The sequence below is a fragment of the Lynx rufus genome, unplaced genomic scaffold, assembly GCF_022079265.1.
Source record: "Lynx rufus isolate CCGP_SWC_20201006 ecotype Redwood Valley unplaced genomic scaffold, mLynRuf1.p SCAF_15, whole genome shotgun sequence".
Lineage (NCBI taxonomy): Eukaryota > Metazoa > Chordata > Mammalia > Carnivora > Felidae > Lynx > Lynx rufus.
Genome location: NW_025814829.1, coordinates 57,372,283 through 57,398,255, shown reverse-complemented (window position 1 = coordinate 57,398,255; position 25,973 = coordinate 57,372,283). Strand labels below are relative to the sequence as shown.

The following is a 25,973-nucleotide window of genomic DNA, read 5'->3' as shown; positions in this document are numbered from 1 at the left end:
CGACTTCGGCTCAGGTCATGATCTCATGGTTCATGAGTTCGAGCCCTGCATCGGGCTGTGTGCTGACAGCTTGGAGACTGGAACCTGTTTCATATTCTGTGTCTCCCTCTCTCTACCCCTCCCCCCACTTGCGCACACACACATTCTCTCTCTCTCAAAAATAAACATAAAAAAATTTTTTAAAATATGAACATAGGTTAGGAACCTCTGGGGCAACATCAAACTTAGTAACATTTGCATTTTAGGCTTCTCAAAAAAGAAAAAAGAGAAAAGGGGGGGGGGGAACTACTTTGAAGAAGTCATAGTTGAAAACTTCCCTAACCTAGAGAAGGAAACAGACTGCCAAGTCCAGGAAGCTCAGAGGGTCCTGAACAAGATAAACCCAAAGAGATCCACACCAAGACACATAGCAATTAAAATGTCAAAAGTGAGATATAAAAAAATAAACCTTAAAAAGCAGCAAAGAGAAAAGCAACAAGCTATATAAAAAGGAAATGCCGTAAGGCTGTCAGCTGATTTTTCAGCAGAAACTTTGCAGGCCAGAAGGGAGTGGCATGATAACAATCTAAGTGATGAAAGAAAGAAACCTACAACCAAGAATACCCAGCAAGGTTATCATTCACAGTGGAAGGAAAGATAAAGAGTTTCCCAGGCAAATGAAAGTAGAGTTCATCACAACTGAACTGGCCCTATAAGAAATGTTAAAGGGACTTTTTCAGAAGAAAAGAAAGATGATAATGAGAACTAAGAAAATGATTAAAGAAAAATTTTACTGGTGAAAGCAAACATGGTAAAGGTAGTAGATCAATCACATATAAAGTTAGTATTGGGGCACCTGGGTGGCTCAGTCGGTAAAGCGTCCAACTTCAGCTCAGGTCATGATCTCACAGTCCGTGAGTTCCAGCCCCACGTCGGGCTCTGTGCGGAGAGCTCAGAGCCTGGAGTCTGCTTCAGATTCTGTGTCTCCCTCACTCTCTGCCCCTCCCCCACTTGCCCTCTGTCTCTGTCTCTCAAAAATGAATAAATGTAAAAAATTAAAAAAAAAAATAAAGTTAGTATGAAGATTAAGAGATGAAAGTAGTAAAACCAGTTACATCTACAATAATTAATGGATACACAAAATAAAAGATGTAAGATACGAAGTCAAATACATAAAATGTGGAGAGTTGTAGTAAACCTGTGGTGCTTTTAGAATGTGTTAAAGTTAATCGAACATCAGCTTAAAAGAGACTGCAAAGTATTATTATATTATCAACCTCATATGAACCACAAATCAAAAACCTATAATAGATACACAAAACCTAAAGAGAAAGGAATGCAAGTGTAGCACTAAAGGAAGTCCATAAAATCATAAGGGAAGAGAGCAAAAGAAGAAGAAAGGAGCCAAGAAAAACTTCAAAACAACCAGAAAACGGTTATATATGCTAGTTGTTATATGCCAACAGATGACAATAAGTACATACCTATCAATAATTACTTTTCACGTAAGCGGACTCAATGTTCCAGTCAAAAGCTAAAGGGTGACTGAATGGGGAAGAAACAAAATAAGACCCATCCAAATGTTGTCTACAGAAGACTCACTTCAGACCTTAAGACATTTACAGACTGAAAGTGAAGGGCTGGAAAAATGTATGCTTTGCAAATGGAAGTGGGAAAAAAAAAAAAAAAAAGCTGGGGTAGGTAACAATACTCCTATCAGACAAAGTAGGCTAAAACAAAGACTTTAACAAGAGGCATAGATGGGCATTACATAATGATAAAGGGATCAATCCAACAAGAGGATATAATAGTTGTAAATTTCTATGCACCCAACATAGAAGCATCTGAATATATTAAGCAAATTAACAGACATAAATGGAGAAATTGACAGTAATATAATAATAGGAGGTTATTTTGACACCCAACTTGCATCAGTGGATAAATTACCCAGAAAAAAAAAAAATCAATAAGGAAGGAAACAGTGGCTTGAATGGCACATTAGACCAGATGGACCTAACATATATACAGAACATTCCATCCAAAAACAACAGAAGACACATCCTTTTCAAGTGCACATGGAACATTCTCCAGGACAGATCACATATTAAGCCACAAAATAAGTTTTAATACATTTAAGATTGAAATCATATTAAACATCTTTCCCAACCATAACAATATGAAGCTAGAAATCAATTATAAGAAAAAAGCTGGAAAAAAACCAGAAACATGTGGAGTCTAAACAACATGCTACTAAACAACCAATGGGTCTTTGAAGAAATCACAGAGGAAATAAAAAAAGTAGATGAAAATGAAACACAACAATTCAAAAGTTTTGCTGTCCAGCAAAGGCAGTTATAAGAGGCAAGTTTACGATGATACAGGTCTCCCTAAAAACAACAACCAGAAATAAGAAAAATCTCAAATAAGCAATCTAACCTTACTCCTAAAGGAACTAGAAAAAGAAGAACCAACAAAGCCCAATGTTAATAGAGGGAAGGAAATAATAAATACCAGGGTGGGAATAAATAAAATAGGGACTTAAAAAACAATAGAAAAGATTCAGTGAAACTAAGAGCTGGTTTGTTGAAAAGCAAAGCAAGGGGCGCCTGGGTGGCGCAGTCGGTTAAGCGTCCGACTTCAGCCAGGTCACGATCTCGCGGTCCGGGAGTTCGAGCCCCACGTCAGGCTCTGGGCTGATGGCTCAGAGCCTGGAGCCTGATTCCGATTCTGTGTCTCCCTCTCTCTCTGCCCCTCCCCCGTTCATGCTCTGTCTCTCTCTGTCCCAAAAATAAATAAACGTTGAAAAAAAAAATTAAAAAAAAAAAAAAAAAGAAAAGCAAAGCAAAATTGATAAACCTTTAGTCAGACTTTAAAAAGGAAAAAAAAAAAGAAAGGCCGGACTCAAATAAAATCAGAAATGAAACAGAAGTCACAGCCAGCAGCACAGAAATAGAATTAAAAGCAACTACTATGAAAAATTATGTGCCAACAAATTGGGCAGCCTAGAAGAAATGGATAAATTCCTAGAAACAGAGACTCTTCCAAGACTGACACAGGAAGAGTAGAAAATCTTAACAGACTAATTAGTAGTAATAGAATTGAATCAGTAATCAAGAAACTCCCCAACAAGCAGAAGTCCAGGACCAGATGGCTTCACAGGTAAATTCTATCAAACATTTAAAGAAGAGTTAATACCTGTTCTTTTCAAACTATTCCAAACAAATGAAGAGTAAGATTGCTTACAAATTAATTCTGTGAGGCCACAATACTATGATTCCAAAACCAGACAAATACACGACAAAAAGAAAATTATAGGCCAATATCTCTGATGAACATAAACACAAAATTGTCACAAAGTTTTAGCACGCCACATTCAAAATACATTAAAAGGATCATTCCCTGTGGTCAAGTAGGATTTATTCCAGGGGTTCAAGGATGATTTTTGTATCCACAGATCAGTCAGTGTGATACAGCACCTTAACAAAATGCAGGATAAAAATCTTCTGATCATCTCCATAGATGCAGAAAAAGCATTTGATAAAATACAACTCCATTCACACTCAACAAAGTGGGCATAGAGGGATTGTACCTCAACATATTAAAGTCTGTATATGACAAACCCACAGCTAACATCATACTTGATGGTGAAAATTTGAAAGCGTTTACTTTAACATCAGGGGCAAGACCAGGATGACCGGTCTCACAACTTTTAATCAACATTATGCTGGAAGTGTTAGCTCCAGTAGTCAGACAAAGGGGAAAAAAAAAGGCATCTAAATTGTCAAGGAAGAAGTAAAACTCATTGTTTGTAGGTGAATGATATTATAGATATAGAAAATCCTAGAACTCTACCAAGAAAACTATAAGAACTAATAAATGAATTCAGTAAAGTTGCAGGATACAAAATTAATATACAGAAATCTCTTGCATTTTTATGCACTTATAAGAAACTATCAAAAAGAGAAAGTAATCCCATTTGAGGTGCCTGGGTGGCTCAGTCAGTTAAGTGTCCGACTTTGGCTCAGGTCATGATCTCATGGTTCATGAGTTCAAGCCCTACATCGGGCTCTGTGCTGACAGCTCAGAGCCTGGAGCCTGCTTTGGATTCTGTGTCTCCCTCTCTTTCCCCCTCCCCCGCTCATACTCTGTCTCTGTTGCTCAAAAATCAATACATGTTAAAAGAAAAGAATCCCATTTACAATTAATTCAAAAAGAATAACTTTAACCTAGGAGGTGAAAACCTGCACTCTGAAAACTGTAAGATACTGGTGAAAGAAGTTGAAGGTGACACGAATAATTAGAAAGATATACCATGTTCATGGATTGGAAAAATTAATATTATTAAAATGTTTATACTACCCAAAGCAATCTACAGATAATCTTTTCACAGAACTGAAACAATAATGCTGAAATTTGTATGGCAATACAAAAGACCCTGAATAGCCAAAGCGTTCTTGAGAAAGAAGGACAAAGCTAGAGGTATCACAAAATTGTATTTCAAGTTATGCTAGAAAGCTATGATAAGGAAAACAGTTTGGGAGTGGCAACAAAATAGACCCATTGATCAATGAAATAGAACAGACGGCCCAGAAATAAACCCACACTTAGTCTGTCATTTTATCTATGACAAAATATGCTAGAGTATACAGTGGGGAAAGACAGTTTCTTCGGTAAATGGTGCTGGGAAAACTGGAAAGCTACATGCAAAAGAATGAAACTGGACCACTTTTTTTTTTTACATCATACGCAAAAATAAACTGGAATAAATATCTAAATATAAGACCTGAAATTATAAAGCCCTTAAAAGAAAACATAAGTAGTAAACGTTTGGATAGTGGTTCTAGCAGTATTTTTTTTAATCTGTTTTCTAAGGCAAGGGCAACAAAATCAAAAATAAACAATTATGACTGCATCAAACTAACATGCTTTTGTAAAGGAAATAATGAAAAGGCAACCTACTGGATCAGAGAGGATATTTACAAATGAGATATCTGATAAAGGGTTAATATCCAAGATATATAAAGAACGCACACATCTCAAAGCCAAAAAAAAAAAAAAAAACGAATAATTTGGGGCAAAAAAAAAATGGGCAAAGGGCTTAAATAGACATTTTTCCAAAGAAGACATACAAATGGCCAACAGACACATGAAATGATGCTAAATATCACTCATAATCAGGGAAATGCAAATTAAAACCACAATGAGATACCACCTCAATGAGATATAACCTGTCAGATGGTTAGTATCAGAAGAAATATCAGGTGTTGGTGAAGATGTGGAGAAAAGGGAACACTCATGCACTGTTGGTGGGAATGTAATGTGGTGCAGTCACTATGGAAAATAGTATGAAGGTTCCTATAAAAATTAAAAATAGAAATACCATATGATGCAGTAATTCTTCTGGGTATTTGCCCAAAGAAAATGAAAACACTAATTCAATAAGATTGAATATATCTCCCAGTGTTTATGCAGCATTTACAATAACCAAGGTATGGAAGCAATCTAAGTGTCCGTCCATAGATGAATGGATAAAGAAGATGTGATATATTTCTCTTCATCCATAAAAATGAATGAAATCTTGCCATTTGTGACATGAATGAACATAGAGGGTATTATGCTAAGTGAAATAAGTCAGAGAAAGACAAGTACCATGTACTTTCACTTATATGTGGATTCTAAAAACCAAAACAAATGAACTTATAAAACCACAAACAGACTCATAAATACAGAAAACCAACTGGTGGTTGCCAGAAGGGAAAGGTATGGGATAATGGGCAAAATAGGTGAAGGGGTTTAAGAAATGCAAACTTCCAGTTACAAAATAAGTCACGGGGGTGTAAAATAAGGCATAGCAGATATAACCAGTAGTACTGTAATAACTTTGTGTGGTGACAGATGGTAATTACACTTACGTGGTGAGCATTTCATATTGCATGTAAGTGTTGAATGGCTATGTTGTACACCTAAAACTAATATAATACCGTATGTCAAATATATTTCAATGAAAACTAATATATTGTTAAAAATAGAGTACTTTGGAAGGAATTCAATTTAAAATATGCAAGACCTTTTCACACAAAGTCACAGATTGCATTGGGAAATTAAAGAGCTAAATAAACGTAGAAATACACCATGCTTATGGATTGGAAAATTTAATTTTTTGAGATAGTAATTTCCCCGGAATTGGTCCATAGATTTAAGACAGTTTGACTCAAAATTCTCATAGACTTTGTTTTAAGAAACTGACACACTGCTTTAAAAACTTATATGGAAAGACATGATTCTTGATCTGATAACACAGCTGTCAATTAGAGCTCCTGAGACTTACTGTCTTACCTATGAACTATGGCTATTTTTTAAAAAAAAAAAACTTCTCTGTGATTTGGGAACAGTTGAAGGCTTTGGCTTTGAAAACCTTTTCTTAGAACTTATATTGGACGACGGTAAAGATTTTGACTATTTCAATGATGAACTAAACAATAGCTAGACAAAAAAGTTTTTCAAGGTACAGCAAGCTTTTGGGGGTCAATTTACCTTATGGAAAGATGTTTATAGGCAATAAAATTTAATTGTACTTTTAAAGAATTTTAACTGAATTTTCTTATAGTTCTTTCCTTTTTTTGAAAATATACATTTAAATAAATGCTCCTACAACCAACCCTAAGGTCTATGATGTTAAATGCTTTGGGGATTAATTTCACCTTTGAGTAAGCGTGAGAAGATATGTTTATGTGTATGTGGGGGTATTATCCTGGAGTAGACTTTATTTGTGTTAATGTCATATTTTACAAAAGGGACATATTTGATTCATTTACCCTTCTTTATTAATGGGAAATTGTACTTGTTTTTATAGGGAAGAGTGGACAGAAGCTATTCAGGCTGTAGCAGACAGACTTCAGAGACAAGAAGAGGAGAGAATGAATTGTAGTCCAACTTCACAAATTGATAACATAGGGGAGGAAGAGATGGACGCTTCCACAACCCATCATAAAAGAAAGGTAGAAAATAGTATCTTATCCCCTACTCAGGCACGGCACTTACGCGTGTGGAAGGAACACACTAAAAATTGCCATTTGTAAAACGTGTTGGCCGGTACAACTATATGGGTGAGGGTGGTGTTTATCCAGGTAAATCTGAAATACCTGTCATTGTTTAAAACCAAGTAATTTAGGGGCGCCTGGGTGGCGCAGTCGGTTGAGCGTCCGACTTCAGCCAGGTCACGATCTCGCGGTCCGTGAGTTCGAGCCCCGCGTCAGGCTCTGGGCTGACGGCTCAGAGCCTGGAGCCTGTTTCCGATTCTGTGTCTCCCTCTCTCTCTGCCCCTCCCCCGTTCATGCTCTGTCTCTCTCTGTCCCAAAGATGGATGAACGTTGAAAAAAAAAAAAAAAATTAAAAAAAAAAAAAAAGAAATTTAGTAAAACCAAGTAATTTAAACGTCATTTTCGTGGTTCAGCACTTCACACTGACTGCTGATAGGGCTTCTCAGGTCGTTGTTGACTGAAGTGCCATCATGCTGGTTTATAATTTGCATTTTCCTCTTATTGTTTTTAATACCATTTTAGAACTTGGAAATAATGTTTTCCCTAATGATTGGGTCCTGTTCCATGTGGTATTTATTTTGTACGCTCTGAGAGCAGAAGCGGAAACGGTTGTAGTGTGCTTCCTACCTGAAGCCCCAGCTTTATGAGTATCAGTGGGAACGCAAATAGTCTTGGAAATAATAGTTTTTATTTTAATGGCTGCTCCTGAGCCAGTGAGGGAAACAGACTTTCCTTCCCTGAGTGCTGCAGATTAATAAATGCCAATTGAGAGATTGATGGAAATTATAAATTGTGTTTTTCATTGCTACAGAAAATTGAAAAGCAACTTCCTTGTGTGAAAATGGTATTTTAGGATTAATCTAAAGGTCTCAGTGTTCAAAGTAAATGAACGTGCCATTTATCGTATTAGAATATATTTGTTATAATAAATTGTAAATTTCATCTTGATGTAGGAGAACACTAATTTTTAATGTAATTACCCATGTAATTTGCTATTAGCATAATGGTGAAGAACTCTTTTGGCGTTAGACTGCTTGAGTTCAAATCCTCCTTTTCCCACCTGGTACACGTGTGAACTTGATGAAGTTACACTGTCACAACCTATGGCTCATTAATTATTCTCTCCTTTTCTGAAATTTGTTTTTTTTTTTTTTTTAAGTTTATTGTGTTGATTTTGAGAGAGTGCAAGCAGGAGAGGGGCAGAGATAGAGGGAGAGAGAGATTCCCATGCAGGCTCCACGCTGTCAGTGCAGAGCCCAACACAGGACTGTGAGAAGATGACCTGAGCCAAAATCAAGAGTCAGAAACTTAACCCACTGAGGCACCAGGTGCCCCTGAAATTTCTGTTCTAATTACAGTAATATTCTATGCTTGATCTTGGCCAAAAGTGGTGTCTTCATTGAAGACTTATACTCTGTTTGTTAGTTGAAGTGAATCCCTCTTTTCTTTTATCAACTTAACGCCTACCTGGTTCTTCAGTCATTGCAAAAAACAAAAACAAAAAAACCCCACAATGTAGTTTTCCTCACCTACTCAGAGATAAGGTAGCTGCTTCTGCACATCTATGTGCACATGTACGCGATGAATGTAAAATTTGACTGTGCTCATAAATTTAAAATCAGATCCCAGTTAATCTCATCCTTTGAATTATAAACTACCCCAGATGATACTAGCTATACTCTAAGTCTGTAGAATTGCTAAAACTCTGCTTAACAACCCATGTTACTAAAAAGCTGCTGTTGGGGCAGTTCCTGGTTGAAAGTGGGGAGTTTATAACACCCTAACGAGAAATACTGTTACTGATGGATGAGAGAATTTGGAAATGAATATGGAAACTTAACCAGAGAATTTTGAATGAAGAGAGACAAATGTTTTCAAAGATGTAAAAATGGAAAAGTATGGAGATTTTTTTTTCTGGTAAGGCTGTTCATAAATCATCATAAAAGCACAATGCAGTTTTCTCATTTTGCCGTTACAAGTGCAGATTATCTTAGAATTCATCACCTTCACTAATTATCACTTGTAAATGTTTATTACAAGTTTATTTTGTGCTATGCTCTCAGAAGTACTTTTATATGTATTATCTCATTTAATCCTCACAAATATCGTATGAGGTAGGTACTATTATTACCCCCATTTTACAGTGATTCATCTGACATTGAGATACATTAAATATCTTTTTCAAGCATGTAAAGACTTTCAATTCTATACTGTATAACTTCAGTGTGCAACTTATTGATTGATATATCTTGAGCCTTTATAATCACTATAATTATTTATACTCATTACATGACCAAATTATATTAGAGAACAAAATTAGATATTCTCCCTTACAATTGTAGTCAGTTTCTCAAAATATTATGTCAAGCTGTTGCACTTACTCAGTGTTTCAGTATTAGTTAATTTCATTTTATACGGCGAACTCTTGGGAAAATCAGTAGAATTTTAAAATTACAAAATAGTGGTAGAAAGTGAGGTTTAAAATTTTTTTTCAATGTGTATTTATTTTTGAGAGAGAGAGAATGCAAACTGGGGAGGGGCAGAGAGAGAGAGAGAGAGAGAGAGGGAGACAGACTCCAAAGCAGGCTTCAGGCTCGGACCTGTCAGCACAGAGCCCATCGTGGGGCTCAAACCCACGAACCGTGACCTGAGCCGAAGTTGGAAGCTTAACCGACTGAGCCACCCAGGTGCCCCGGAAGTAAGGTTTTTAAAGCAGATTCTCTAAGAAAACTCTCACTGAAACTGGGTCTCCAAAATTCAAAATTGATACAGTCTAAAGTATTTTGAAAATGGGGGGATCCATTGACTTATTTGACCTATATCTGATTTCCATTGTTCTTTTTTATTTAATTTCATCTTAAATGAAATAGTATGAAACTGTTTTAAGTAACAAAGAGTGTAAAAAAAGATAGAACCTGTGCACCACTATTCTGTGATGTTTCTAACAATTTGGTTAAAAAGGATTAAATAGTACTGTCACTTCCCTAGTTCCCTAAAACTACATCCTTTACGTGGCTCCGGTATCATAAAAAGAATGGTAGAAGTTCAGATGATTTTTCATTTCAAACTGTAAACGCAGATATTCTGAAATAAGAACACCTTTCTCATAGTTTACCGTGTCCGTTTTCTTCGTCGTTCGCTTTTTGAAAAACGAGTGACAGGATGAAGAGACTAGCTACTAATTGTGGTAGCTCTGCTGAGAATTGTCGCGACTATTTTTTCTTGTCTCAAGCAGACAGATGGTCACTTCTCTTAGTGGCAGAGTATTGCCCAAAACCTGCCACCTGAGGTGAAGAGTCCCTTAGGGAAAGATACTGGGTGGTGGGAAAGAAGCAGAGGGCCTCATAATCAGATTTATTGGTGGTTCTGTGTTTAAACGAAAAGATGGTCTTTCAAAAGAATTTGATTGGAGGACTCAGAAGTGCCTACTCTTGGTCTGCCAAGTGGCCATTCCCTAGACCCTGTCAGATATGTGAAGGGGCACAGCATAAAAGGCCAAATGAGAGTCAAAGTTCTGCTCAGTTTTTTTTTTTAAGTATATTTATTTAGAGACAGAGCGTGAGTGGGATCAGGGCAGAGAGAGAGGCAAAGAGAGAGAATCCTAAACAGGCTCCATGCTGCCAGCACAGAGCCTGATGTTGGACTCGAACTCACGAAACCACAAGATCATGACCTGAGGTGAAACCAAGAGTCGGACGCTTCACCGACTGATCCACCCAGGCATCCTGTGTTCGGCTTCATTTTTCAGTGACCAGTGTAGGCCTCTCCAAGGGTGGCTACTTACCATCTCCTGAGCTGGTAGAAAGTATAAGCAATATGTTCTACCTTCCCATTAAGTCTGGCTCCAGTTCTTGGAGTTGTGTCACCTAATGCCTGGCTACACTAACTCAAAGCAATGGCTGGCATGGGGAGGCAGAGTGAAGAAAAGAAGTTTCCGTGTGACCTGCAGAAATCACGTGATCCCTCACTGCCTATCCAGAGAGGGAGCAGCGGCCTCATCAGTGGTGGAGAGGTTGGCAGGACGAAGAGGTGGATCTTTTGAGAGCACCCCCCCCTTTTTGCTTAGTGCCCCATGGGGCTTTGTTTGGTTTAGCTCGTAACATTGCAATTGTGGAAATTATTCTCTTGGACCAAATATGTTAAAACATCTGTATTCTCTTCTGAGTGGTTTCTTGTATTCATCTTCAGTTACACAGTCATATTCTTTAACCTGAATTTTGAAGTATACAGTTAGTCTTTCTCTTATATTCTAGTGTGTATTTGAATACTCTTACGAAGCATTTGTTATGTGTGCCCATGCATCTCTTAACCTAAAACGGCCACATTGACGTGGAAGAAAAGAGTGTAACTATGTACGATATTTGCTTAATGGATTTTGGGGATTTGGTTTTAGAGGATTAACTTTTCTGCAGAGTCTCCATGCTCTCATCTTTTATTAAAATCTTACTGAATTTTTCCCTTAACAACATTGAAAAGAGGAAAACATTTTGTAATAGGTTACATTTCACTTGTAAAGACTAGATAATTACTGTGTGTACCGTGCTGAACGTGAGCATTTGGTATCAAAGATCTTTTTAAGTTTTCTGAAGTTTTGTCAAAATATGGAACTGTTTCTGATTTTATCACATAGAATGCTTTTACTAATATTAATTTCAATGCAAATTCTCTTTTTTTAAGGTTGGCAGTCAAACTGTGAAATATAAAGATAGGAGTATTATACTTTAAACCTCCTTTTCTCTAAGAATTGCAATCTTAAGGAATGTAGCAATATAATTACATAGTGCTTTTCATCTGGAAATGCCATAAGGCAATTTACAAACTCTTTTCTGATTTTTATCCCTAAGAATTCAGTTTCCATTTATGTGATATTTAATAATAGGATGCAGGAAGTATGATTTTTCAGTGCATTTAGCTAAAAATTGAGGAGGGTACTGCTCAGATGAAGCTTTGAGCAAAAAATAACATCATAGCCTAGTTATGAGAATAACAGCTCTCAACTCGTTATTGCCATGGAATTAAACTACCCAAGTTTAACATTAAAACAATAACAGTGTATTTCAGTATATATCTCATGATTTTGCAGTTTGTGTGGGCAGTTCTACGGGTCTCCCATGGATCTCCCAAACAGTTGCATTCAGTGTTAGCACATTGGCCAGGCTGGAAAATCCAAGAAAGACTTTCTCACATTTCTGGATACTTGGTTCTTCTCCATGTGATCTCTTAGCATATGGTGTCTCATCATCCAGGTTCTTTCTACGTGGCCCCTTTCCCCAGAAGATAGTCTAGACTTCCTTATGGCATGAAAGCTGGCTTTCAGTTACGACTTTTCCAGGAGGTGAAAACACAAGCTGCCAGATTTAAAGGCTGGACCTGAACTGGCATGTTACCACTTTGGTCATATTCTGTGTTCAAAGCAGGACACAAAGCTGGCCCAGGGAGAGGGAAAGTTGAGTCTATCTCTTCATGAGAAGAATGTGCGTATAGGGAGTCAGGGGACTTAGTGGTGCCATCGTTGGAGACCACCTAGCACAGATAGCTTTGTGGTCATATAGTACTCCTTGATTTGGAAAAATCTATTAATGAAAACACAGTTTCTTAATACTACCTGTTATTCAAATGACACGAACTTTGTTAACTATATTCTGTATATTTAGTGCCACATGTTTGATTTTTCGTTAAATTGATAAATGTACTTTGCTATTTTCCCTGATAAATTTTGCTACTTTTCTTTTGAACTAGTGTTTTTTTTAAATTTTTTTTAACGTTTATTCATTTTTGAGAGACAGAGAGAGACAGAGCATGAGCAGGGAAGGGGCAGAGAGAGGGAGACACAGAATCTGAAGCAGGCTCCAGGCTCTGAGCTGTCAGCAGAGAGCCTGAAACGGGGCTCAAACTCACAAACTGCGAGATCATGACCTGAGCCGAAGTCAGATTGTCAATTGACTGAGCCACCCAGGTGCCCCCCCCCTTTTTTTTTTGAGAGAGAGAGAGAGCAGGGGAGGGGCAAAGAGAGAGAGAGAATCCCAAGGAGGCTCGATGCTGTCAGCACATAGCCTGATGCAGGGCTTGATCTCACAAACCATGACATCATGACCTGAGCCTAAAACAAGAGTTGGATGCTTAACTGATTGAGCCACCCAGGCGCCCCTTGAACTAAAGATATTTTTGAATGATTAAGACATTATAATTTGACATTTGGAAAAATTTTCAAAATTATAGACAGCAAATAAACTTGAAAGGGAATATAGGCATTTGTTTCTAAAACTTAGAATTTTTACATGTCATGTACATGAGGAATATTGGTCTGTAGCTTTCTTGTAATGTTTTTGTCTGGTTTTGATAATCAGGGTAATGATGGCCTTATGGAATTAATTGGGAAGTATTCCCTTTTTCTCAACTTTCTTCTTTAGGCGTGTACATAGAATTGGTATCATTTCTTCCTTAAATGTTTATAAAATTCAGCAGTGAAACCATCTAGCCCTAGAGTTTTCTTTGTGGAGAGGTTTTTGACCACAAATTCAATTTCCTTAGTAAACATAGGGCTATCAAGGTATCTGTTTCTTAAGTGGGCTTCGAAAGTTTGAGGCTTTCAGGGAATTTTTTCATTTCATGTATATTGCCAATTTTATGAGCTTATAGCTGTTTATAATATTCCCATGTGATCCTTTTAGTATCCGTAGAATCTGTAGTGATGTCAGCTCTCTCTCATTCCTGACATTGGTTAATTTGTGTCTCTTGTTCTTATTTTCCAGGCCAATCTGGCTAGAGGTTTGTCATTTTTATTGATCTTCTCAAAGAACCAGCTTTTGGTTTCACTGAGATCCTCTACTTTTTTTTTCTTTTTAAAATTTAATTGATTTCTGCTCTGATCTTCATTATTTCCTTCTATTTCTCTTGAGTTTAATTTGTTCTTGTTCAGTTTCTTAATGTAGAAGCTGAGATCACTGATTTGGGAGATTCTTGACATTTACTTCAGATGGGTGGTAACCAGGAAAAAATATAAAAATCTTCAATAACTTCTGATCATCTGTAGGATAAAATCCAGATTCTGAACTTATAATAAAACCCTCTGAACTGAATTTAAATTCAATATGATAAACTGAGCATACCCAGTTATCTCCCCTTCCATTTAAACGCCCATTAAAATGGTAATAAAGGCATTTTAAAAAGAGATAAGCCCATACAAACAAAAAGCTGGGGGGTGGGGGAAGGCATCGGTGCAAAAGCAGTATCGAAATTAAGGAAGTTTGTGGAAGAATGCTCATAGAGCAGGAAAAGTGTGCATATAGAGGGCTGTAAAGAGCAAGTAGCAGGTCAGCTTGGCAAAATCCTGGGAATCACCTGCCTTAGGAATGAGAAATGAAACTGAATACAGGCAGATTAATTAAAGGCATTCTTAGACTTCCCTGCCTTTCTGCTCTGATTGCACCAATTGCTTTCTCAGATTTGTACTGCCACTTTCTTAGGTTTCTTCTCCTTGTGATCCAGGTTATTGTCAACATTTCTTATACACATGTCTTTCACTTTCTAGGATTCTATCCTTACTTCGCTTGAGTACATTCTCAGATAGCTTCCCTGAAAAGGACTGCTTCCTTACATGTATCTGGAAATGTTTGTGGGGCGCATTTTTGATGATCATGTTGTTTGGGGAAAGTGACACTACCAAGCCCTTAAAAACCTGAGTCCTTAGAAAACAGTGTGGAAGTTTCTCAAAAAATTAAAAATAGAATTATTATAGGATCCAGTAATTCCACTACTGGGTATTTATCCAAAGAAAACAAAAACACTATTTGAAAAGATATATGCACCCCTATGTTCATTGCAGCATTTTTTACAATAACCAAGATACGGAAAGAGGCCAAGTGTCCATTGATAGACAGATGGATAAGAAGATGTGGTATATGTACACCATGGAATACTACTCAGCCATAAAAAATAATGAAAACTTCCCATTTGCAACAACATGGATGGATCTAGAGAGTAGTGTGCTAAATGAAGTGTCAGAGAAAGACAAATACCATATGAATTCATTTATATGTGGAATTTAAGAAATAAAGCAAATGAACAAACAAAGGAAAAAAAAACCAGACTCTTAAATACAGAGAACAAATTGGTGGTTGCCAGAGAGAAGGCAGGTGGAAAAGACGGATGAAATAGATGAAGGGGATTAAGAGTACACTTACCTTGATGAACACTCAGAAGTGCATAGAACTGTTGAATCATCATGTTGTGCACTGAAACTAATATAATACTCTGTTAATTATACTTCAATAAAAAGAGAAAAAAAAGAAACTTGAGTCCTTGAAAGTGAATGAAAATGGTTCTATTTTTCCTTTCCTCCTACACTTGACTGATAGTTTGGCTAGCTGAGGAATTTGAGGTTCACAGTTACTGCCTTTAGTATCTGAGAATTGCTTAAATTATTTCTAGCATCCATGATTGTTGGTGAGGTAGCCATTGCCAGTCTGATTCTTCTTCACTTAAGTGTGCTTAAAAATTGGTAAAATTTACTTTTGGGTAGATACCACAAACATATACCTATATGTTTATAAATGAATTGCATCAAATATTTCATATTACATTTTTTTAATTTATATTTTTCAGACAATGAATGATTTTGACTATTTGAAACTACTAGGTAAAGGCACTTTTGGAAAAGTTATTTTGGTTCGAGAGAAGGCAAGTGGAAAATACTATGCTATGAAGATTCTGAAGAAAGAAGTTATTATTGCAAAGGTAATTGGTTAATAGAGTTGATTACTAAATATTTGTGTATGGTATGCACATATGTGTGTTCACGCATACACATGACTGAAGTGTAGAAATTCCATTAAGTAACCAAAATGTAGATTGTTGGTTACTGCTGCGGTAGTATCTGTATATCAATATTTATTTATAACATTAACATTTTCAAAAGTTTATAATATTATCTGGAAGTTGTATACTGAAGGTATTTTATTTCCTTGAGATAGAAATATTTATTTATGTGTGTTTGGGGGAATGTTTTTACTGTCTATTTGTGACCTGTATCACTGATTATACTTAGTGTTGCTTTTTAATGTTTTTCCCCAACATTCTGAATTTTCTATTATTAAATAAAAAAGTGATTAGGATAACACAGATGACTTGTACCCATATATTATACAGCTTATATAATGATGAATGGAAGAGCATCTTTAATAGATTTGAAAATATAGGAATCATAAAACTAAAAGAAATAGCAGTCTTTGAAATTCTTTCAGGAGGCCTTAACCCCCATCTCCGTAACTTAGATCCATACAGATAACTAGCATGTTAATGATGCTAGTCCTCACTCAAGAGTTCTGAATTGAGGGGCTCCTCGGTGGCTCAGTTGGTTAAGCGTCCAACTTTAGCTCAGGTCATGATCTCACGGTTTGTGAGGTTGAGCCCCGTGTTGGGCTTTGTTCTGACATCACAGAGCCTGGAGTTCTTTGAGTTCTGTGTCTCCCTCTCTCTCTGCCCCTCCCCTGCTCATGCTGTGGTACTCTCAAAAACAAATAAACATAAAAATTTTTAAAAATATATATTATTATCATACTTTATAAACTATTTTAACTTTCCATTATTTGCAACGACCATTGACCGTTGAACAAGATGGAGGTTAAGAATGACTCCCTGCTCAGTCAGAAATCCACATCTAACTTTTGACTAAAGTTAACTACTAACAGTATATGGTTGACTGAAAGCCTTCATGGTATCATGAACAGTTCATTAACATATTTTGTATGTCATATGTCTTATATACTGTATTCTTACAATGAAGTAAGCTAGAGAAAAGAAAATGTTATTAAGAAAATCATTAAGGAACAGAAAATACATTCGCAGGACTGTACTGTATTTGTTGAAAACAATCTGCGTGTAAGTGGACCCGCACAGTTCAAACCCATGTTGTGCAGGGGTCAGCTGTATAGTTTCCTCATCTCCCCTGTGTTTGTACATTTGTTTTAATTTCAACTGGTACACAAGTCTGTGTCTGGTATTGGAAAGAACACTGACCTTGGAGTCATGCAGGCCTGGATTCACTTCCCAGCTTTGTATCTTACCACCTAATGGCCTTTAACAAGCAGTTTGGGGGGAGTACTGCTCCCTTAGGGACATTCGTAATGTTTTAGGGTAGTGTATTCACTTAATCACAGTGAATCAGTGGAAGAGAAACTAGCTGAGGTCACCAGGTGGAGGCCACGTGTGCTGAGTACATGTTGAGTAGCCCAACAAAGCGTTGGATTTTTCATTTGTAAAATTCTACTTGTTAAAAGACAAAAAAGTATTTCTGGACAGGAATATTGAGGATTTGGATATTTAGTATAGTGCCTGACTCTTATTATTCATTAAACTGCTATCTTCCCGGAGGTAGTATAGTGTAGTAGGCTCTGCCACTTACTAAATGATCCCAAACAAATTGCTCAACTTTTTATGCCTTTGTTTCCTCATCTGCAAAATGGGGGAAATGATAGTGCCTGTCTCATAGAGTTGTTGTCAGGATTAAATGAATGAATACATGTAATAGCATTTGCTGTAAATAAAATTAAGATTAAAATAGTATTAAATGAAAATCTATTGTTGTTATGAGGATTTGCTATGATTATTACTCTTACCATCTACTGTGTGTGAGGCATCAGTAAAAATATCATTTCCATTCTGTTTTTTTCTTTTATGCATTAGCCTCACCTAGAGCCTGTCTTCCCTTACTAATTAATTGTACTTTTCTCACTAACTCCACAGAACTGGGTATATTTCACAAGTGAGAGAATATCCAGATTGGTATACTACCCTTGATACGTTTGCCAACAAATCCCTTTATCCATTTCTTGAAAGAGAATATGTCTGCTTATAGAAAAATGATTAAGCAGTATAATGTTTTAGAGTCTGACAAGACCTGGGGTTTGAATCCTGATGTGCCAATCACAGAGCCTCATAGAGAGGAGTAAGTGATGTCCATGTGCCTTATTACTGTTGACATTAACACTGACCACCTGATTAAAGTATTGGCTACCAGCATTCTCCACTGTAGAATTACCATTTTTCCCGTTGTAGTTAATAACTATCTTACGGGAGATACTCTGAGACTATACAAGTGTCCTTTTTCTTCTTAAACTTTTGCCCGCTCATTTTAACTTCCATCAGTGGATCTTGTCTACAGTACTTATTACTGTGGCATACTAGTGGTATTTTCTTTTTTCTCCTAATTCTTTATATCTTTATTCTTTGTGCCTTTGTATCAATTTTTGTAATCTTTTCAAAGAACCAACTTTTACTTTCATTGCTTTTTCTCTGTTTTTCTATTCTCTGTTATTTATTTCTAATCTTTACTATTTCCTTCCTTCTGCTAGCTTTAGCTTTAGTTCTTAAGCTGTAAAGTTAGATTGAAGATTTGATATCTGTCTTCTGTATAAATGTAAGCGTCTAAATCTACAATTTCCCACTTAGCACTACTTGTGATGCATCCCATAAATTTTGGTGTGTTACATTTTTCTTTTCATTCATTTCTCAGTATTTTCTCATTTAATTTCCCTTGTGATTTCTCCTTTGATCCATGGATTAAGATTCTACTGTTTAATTTCTACAGATGTGTAAATTTTCTAATTTTCTTCTGTTTTTCATTTCAAACTTCATCCCACTGCTGTTAGAGAAGATACTGGGTATGATATCTATCTTTTAAATCTATTGAGACTTAATTTGTGGCCTAACATATGGTGTATCCTGGAGAATTTTCCATGTGCACTTGAAAAGAATGTGTAATCTGTTGTTGGGTAAAATGTTCTCTGTGTGTCTGTTAGGTCCAGCTGGTTTATTATGTTAAGTCCTCTGTTTTTTACTTACCTTTCATCTGGTTGTTCTCTCTCATTATTGTGAGTAGGGTATTGATGTCTTCAACTATTACTGTAGAACTATTACTCATTTCAATTCTATTTTTGCTTCATACATTTTGAGGGCTTATTATTAGGTACATAAATGCTTATAATTGTTATTTCTTGATGGATTGAGCCTTTTATTAATACCTTTTTTTTTGTCTTTTGTAACCTTTAAAAAAAATTTTTTTTTTTGTCTGATAATGGTAAAACCACCCCTGCTCTCTTTTGATTATTTTTGTATGAAATATTCCATCCTCTCAGTTTCATTATATTTGTGTCTTTGGCTCTAAAGTAAGCCTCCTGTAGATAGCGATCATTTTGTTGTTGTTAAATCCATTCTGCCATCTCTTATCTTCTGATTGGAGAGTTTAATCCGTTTACATTAAAATAAATACTTATAAGGAGGGAGTTCTGTCACTATTTTCTTTATGCTTTATACTTTCCTTGTCCCACATTATCTGCATTACTGACTTCTTTTATGTTTAATTGATTTTATTTTCGTGAAACATTTTAATTCCCTTCTCATTTCCTTCTCTATATATTCTATAGCTATTTTCTGTGTGGTTACCATGGGGATTACATTTAACATCCTAAAATTATAACACTCTAATTTGAATTTATACCACCTTAACTTCAGTAACATACGAAAACTGCTTCTGTGCTCCTCTGCCACTCTACTCAAGGCTTTTTAAGTTATTGATGTCATAAACTACATCTTTATTCTTTTTGGTGCAATTGTTAATGGGATTGTTTTCTTTATTTCTCTTTCTACTACTTTATTATTAGTGTAGACAAATCCAAGAGATTTCTGTATGTTAATTTTGCATCCTGCAACTTCACTGAATTCATCTATCAGTTCTATTGGTTTTTTTGGTAGAGTTTTTAAAGATTTCTGTATATAGTACTGTGTCACTGCAAATAGTGACAGTTTTACTTCTTTCTTCTTGATTGGATGCCTTTTATTTCTTTTTCTTGTTTTATTGCTATGGCTGGACTTCCAGTACTGTGTTGGTTAAACATGGTGAGAGTAAGACATACTAGTCTTATTCCTGATCTCAGAAGAAAGGCTATCAGTTTTTCACCATTATGATGTTAGTTGTGGTTTTTCATATATGGCCTTTATTATGTTGAGGTATGTTCCCTCTAAACCTACTTATTGTTGAGAGTTTCTATCATGAATGGAAGTTGTATTTTGATAAATCTTTTTTCTGTATCTATTTATATGATCATAAAGTTTTGATCCTTTTTCTTATTAATGTGAGATATCACATTGATTGATTTGTGAATCTTTTAAAATTTTTTTAATGTTTATTTTTAAGAGCGAGCAAGAAAGAGAGTGCAGATGGGGGAGGGGCAGAGAGAGAGAGAGAGAGGGAGACACAGAATTGGATGCAGGCTCCAGGCTCTGAGCTGGCAGCACAGAGCCCCATGCCAGGCTTGAACTCAAAAACCATGAGATCATGACCTGAGCCAAAGTCAGCTGCTTAACCGACTGAGCTACCCAGGCGCCCCTGATTTGCAAATACTGAATCAATATCCCTGGAATAAATCCCGCTTGATTGTGGTGAATTTTTTTTTTTAATGTACTGTTGAATTTGGTTTGCTGATATTTTGTTGAGGATTTTCGCATCTCTTTTCATCAGAGATATTGGTCTGTAATGTTTTTTTTTTTTTTTTTTTTTTGGTAGTGTCAGGGTAATAGACATCAGGTAGATATCAGGGTAATGCTGACCTCATAGAGTGGATTTGGAAGTTTTCCTTCCTCTTCTATTTTTTGGAATAGCTTAGAATATAGGTATTAATTCTTCTTTAAATGTTTGCTAGAACTCATCTGTGATTTTGATTACTGATTCAATGTCATGACAGTAATTGATCAGTTCAGATCCTCTATTTTTTCCTGATTCAGTTGGAAGATTATGTTTCTGGGAATTTATCCATTTGTTCTAGGTTGTCCAATTTGTTGTCATATCATTTTTTTAAGGTTTTTTTTTTTTTTTTTTTTTTTGAGAGAGAGTGAGCGAGAACGTGAGCAGGGGAGAGGGGTAGAAGAAGAGAGAGAATCCCAAGCAGGCTCCACACTCAGCATGGATCCCACAAACCTGGGATCGTGACCTGAGCTGAAATCAGGAGTTGGATGCTCAACCAACTGAGCCACCCGGGTGCCCCTGTTGGCATATAATTTTTTATAAAATAATTTTATAATCCATTGTATTTCTGTGGTGTTGGTTGTTATTTCTCCTCCTTTGTTTCTGATTTTATTTATTTGAGTCCTTTTTTTTTTTTTTTTTTTTTTTTGCGGATGTGTCTGGCTAAAGGTTTATCAATTTTGTTGATTGTTTCAAAGAACCAGCTCCTGGCTTAATTGGTCCTTTTTCATTTTTGTTTGTTTGCTTGTTTGAAATAGTCTCTATTTAATTTATTTCTGCTCTAGTAATTATTATTTCATTCTTTTTACTAGCTTTGGGGTTTGTTCTTTTTTTCTACCTCTTTTTAGGTGTAAAGTTAGGTTGTTAATTTGAGATTTTTCATTTTCTCTTTGATTTTTTGGTTTGCCCATTCATTGTTTAGTAGAATGTTGTCTGACCTCCGCCTATTTGTGTTGTCTCCAGACTTTTTGTTGTGGTTGATTTCTACTTTTATATCACTGTGGTCAGAAAAGATGCATGATAAGATTTCAGTCTTCCTAAGATTATTCAGACTTGTTGTGGCCCAGCATGTGATCTGTCCTGGAGAATGTTCCAGGCGCACTTGAATAGAATGTATATTCTGCTTCTTTTGGCTGAAATGTTCTATATATGTCTGTTAGCTCCATCTGGTCTAATGTGCCATTGAAAGCCACTGTTTCCTGGTTGATTTTCTTTCTGCGTGACCTTTCCATTGATGTAAGTGGGGTGTTAAAGTCCCCTCCTATTGTATCATTGTTAGTCTCTTCCTCTGTATTTCTTAATAATTGCTTTATGTAATTTGTAATTATAATTTGTGCAACTTACAATTGTGCTGTCCTCTTGTTGGATTGATCCCTTTATCATTGTGCAGTGCCCTTTTTTGTCTCTTGCCATAGTCTTTGCTATAAAGTCTAACTTTGTCTGATGTAAGTATTGCTAACCTGGCTTTTTTTTTTTCACTTCCATTTGAATGGTGTCTGTTTTTCAGTTTGTATGTGTCTTTAGGTCTGAAGTGTGTTTCTTGTAGGCAGCATATAGATGAGTGTTGCTCTTACCCATTCAGTTACCCTATGTCTTTTGCTTGGAGCATTTAATCCATTTCTGTTTAAAGTAATCATTGATTGGTATATACTTACTGCCATTTTTAAATTTGTTTTCTGGTTTTATAGTTATGTAGTGTTATGTAGTTATGTAGTGGTATGCTTGGTTTCCTTGCTCTTTATGTGTTTTGTGTATCTGTTGTAGGTTTTTGATTTGTGGTTACTATTAGGCTCATGTATAACACGTGTATAGCAGTCTATATTAAGTTGATTATTACATAAGTTCAAACACATAAAAGCACTAAATATTTACTCCCTCTTCCATTTTTTGTGTATATGATGTTGTATTTTACGTCTTTTTATTTTGTGTAGTCCTTGACTGATTTTTTGGATATAATTGATTTTACTTCTTTTGCATTTTAACCTCCATACTGGCTTTATAAGTGATTAATCTATTATTTTATTATATGTTTGTTTTTAACTGAAATTTTTTTTCCTTTCATTATTTTCTTACTCATGATGATGGCCTTTTCTTTCCACTCAAAGGATTCCCTTTAATATTCCTTGTAATACATGCTTAGTGGTAAATGAACTCCTTTAACTTTTGTCTGGGAAACTCTTTTATTTGTCACTCTATTTGGAATGGTAATCTTGCTGGGTAGAGTATTCTTGGTTGCAGGATTTTACCTTTGAACACTTTGAATATATCATGCTACTCTCTTCTGGCCTGCCAAGTTTCTGCTGAAAAAACAACTGATAGCCCTACAGAGTTCCCATTGTATGTAACTTTTATTTTCTCTTGCTGCTTTTAAAATTCTTTCTTTGGCTTAGCCCTATGGAATTTTCCCCATATGTAACCATGTTATTTTCTTTTGCTGCTTTTAAAATTCTGTCTTTGGGATGCCTGGGTGGCTCAGTCAGTTGAGTGTCCGACTCTTGATTTCGGCTCAGGTCATGATCTCACGGTTCATGGGTTCAAGCCCTGCATCGGGCTCTGCTCTGACAGTGCAGAGCCTGCTTGGGATTCTGTCTCTCCCTCTCTCTCTGCCTCTCCCCCACTCTCTTCCTCTCAAAATAAATAAATAAAGTTTAAAATTCTCTCTTTGTCATTACTTTTGCCACTTTAATTACTTTATGTCCTGGTGTGGACCTCTTTGAGTTGATTTTGTTTGAGGTTCTCTGTGCTTTCCAGATCTGCATGTCTGTTTCCTTCCCCAAGTTAGGGAAGTTTTCAGCTATTATATCTTTTTTTTTTTTTTTTTTAATTTTTTTTTTTTTTCAACGTTTATTTATTTTTGGGACAGAGAGAGACAGAGCATGAACGGGGGAGGGGCAGAGAGAGAGGGAGACACAGAATCGGAAACAGGCTCCAGGCTCCGGGCCATCAGCCCAGAGCCCGACGCGGGGCTCGAACTCCCGGACCGCGAGATCGTGACCTGGCTGAAGTCGGACGCTTAACCGACTGCGCCACCCAGGCGCCCCACAGCTATTATATCTTTAAATAAGTTTTCTGCCCCCTTTTCTCCTTCTTCTCCTTCTGGGATCCTTATAATGCGAATATTACTATGCTTGATGGAGTTGCTGAGTTCCTTTAACCTTTTGTCATTTTTCAGTATTATTTCTCTTTACTGCTCAGCTTGTTGCTTTCCATTACCATCTTCCAGATTGCTGATGTGTTCTTCTGCATTTTCTAATCTACTGTTGGTTGGCTGTAGTGTATTTTTTTATTTCAGTTATTCAGTTTTTAATCTGTGATTGGTTCTTTTTATGTTTTCTGTCTCTTTGTTGAGGGTCTTACTGAGGTCTTCCGGTCTTTCTTCAAGTGTAGTAAATATCTTTATGACTGCTACTTTGAATTCTTAATCAGACATATTGCTTATATCCATTTTATTTATCTCATTGTGATTTTTGTCTTGTTCTTTCATTTGGAACATACTCCTCTGTCTCCTCATTTTATCCAACTTTCTGTGTTTGTTTCAGTGTATTGGGGTGTCAGCCCTGTCTCCAAGTTTTGAAAGTAGTGGCTTTATATAAAAGAGGTCCTGTGGTGCCCTGGAGTGCAATGCCCCTGGTCACTAGAACAAGGTGCTCCAGGGTGTCTCCTGGATGGGCTGCATGTGCCCTACTGTTGTGGCTAAGCAGTGTGTCCCTTCAGTCCAGTTAGCTGCGGTGACTTGCTTTGCCTGCAGTGGGAGCACTGGGCAGGATTCGGTCCCTGTGTTGTTGAGGTCCCCTGCAGAGCTAGTGGGAGCTCATGGTGGGGTCAGCTGTCTGCATTAAGTCTCTCAGCCACAGTTGTGGGCACGTCGAGTAGCAGCCAGCTGAAAGGCCCTGCTGATTAAACTCTGGGCGCGCTAGTGTGTGCGTCATCTCCCCCTCCCTTCGTGGCAGGGGTCACTTGGGAGGGTTGGTTGGGGCAGGTCTGCAGGGGAACACCAGGGCAGAGCACTGCTGTTAGCAAGCTAGGTGGAGAGTTGTAATGCTGGTTCCCACAGAGTCCAGCTGTCAGCCTAGGGGAGGGGGGGAGAAACGGTGCCCACAACACGTTCCTTCTTGGAGAAGCCTCCTGAAGATCCCTTCCCCGAGATTAGTAAATAAATCTTCGCACCCCCCAGGCACATTTCAAAGTGCTGCTTCTGTGCTGCGTCTCCTGAGTTACTTACTATGCTGGCTCTTTAAGGGTGTGTGAGCCTGCTGATTTTTCAAGGACCTAGAGTTAAGCTCCACTGACTTTAAAACCTGCTGAAGTTAAGCCCCATTGGTTTTCAAAGCCAGATGTTCTCGGGATTCATCCTCCCAGGGCAGGCACCTACTGTCCAATCCACTTGTTTCTCTGTGCTTGTGGTGCCTCTCCCGTTTGTGGGGAATCTTGCAAGGAGTTTGGTTCCCAGCTGTGTCTCTACCCCTCCTACCCTTTTTGCCATGGCTTTCTCTCTACAATTAACTGTGGAAGATCTTTTTACCAGTCTGCAGGGCGTTTTCAGAGTTAGTTGTACGATGTAGCTATTGTCTAGGCTTCAGACTTTTCTTCTGGGCTTCCTCCCCTCTCTGAGCCTTCACAGACTTGAAGGGAGCCAGGGCCCTGCTCTGGGTTAGGCTGTGGCTTAAAGGAATGTGGTGGCTGTTTGATCTTCTGTCCAGACCACTGACACTTTCTCCACATCAGCAGTAAGGCTGTTTCGCTTTCTTATCATTGATGTGTTCACTGGAGTAGCAGTTGTAATTTCCTTCAAGAATTTTCCCTTTGCATCCACAGTGTGGCTCACTGGTTGGTGCAAGAGGCCTGGCTTTCAGCCTCTCAGCTTTCAGCATGCCTTCCTCAGTCAGCTTCACCATCTCTAGCTTTTGATTTAAAGTGGAGACGTGCACATCTTCTCTTGAACACTTAGAGGCCATTATAGAGTTATTAATTGGTTTAAATATTAATGTCAGTATTTTGTGTCTCAAGACATAGGGAGGCCCAAGGAGAGGGAGGGAGACCAGAGAGGAGCTTGGTCAGGAGAGTATTCAGAACACACACATTTATCGATTATGTTCACTTCCTTGTATGGGCGTGGTTGATAGCACTTAAAAATAATTACAATAATAACATCAAAGATCACTGATCAGAGTTCACCGTAAAATAAAATCTAATAGTAATGAAGAAGATTGAAATATTGCAAGAATTACCAAAATGTGACACAGAGACACAACGTGAGCAGTAAATGCTGATGTAAATGCTGCTGGATGCAGGGTTGCCGCAAACCCTCAGTTTGGAAGAAAAACAGCACTATCTGCAAAGGACAGTAGAGTGAAGCAGAAAAAACAAAGTATGCCTGAACGGCGTTTTTACCTCACTCTGATTGGATCAGCTGAGTCCATCTAACCCCGCCCGTA

General features: G+C 37.1%; 1 protein-coding gene across 4 annotated transcripts in view; it reads left to right on the top strand.

The window, feature by feature from the left end:
* Nucleotides 1-25,973, top strand: part of AKT3 (AKT serine/threonine kinase 3) — a 309,235-nt gene that overhangs the window by 171,320 nt on the left and 111,942 nt on the right. For all 4 annotated transcript variants that reach the window (XM_047077095.1, XM_047077092.1, XM_047077093.1 and 1 more), the window contains exons 5-6: nt 6,833-6,977; nt 15,624-15,755. In XM_047077095.1, the coding sequence (XP_046933051.1) occupies nt 6,833-6,977; nt 15,624-15,755 (277 nt within the window). The remainder of the gene's footprint in view (nt 1-6,832; nt 6,978-15,623; nt 15,756-25,973) is intronic.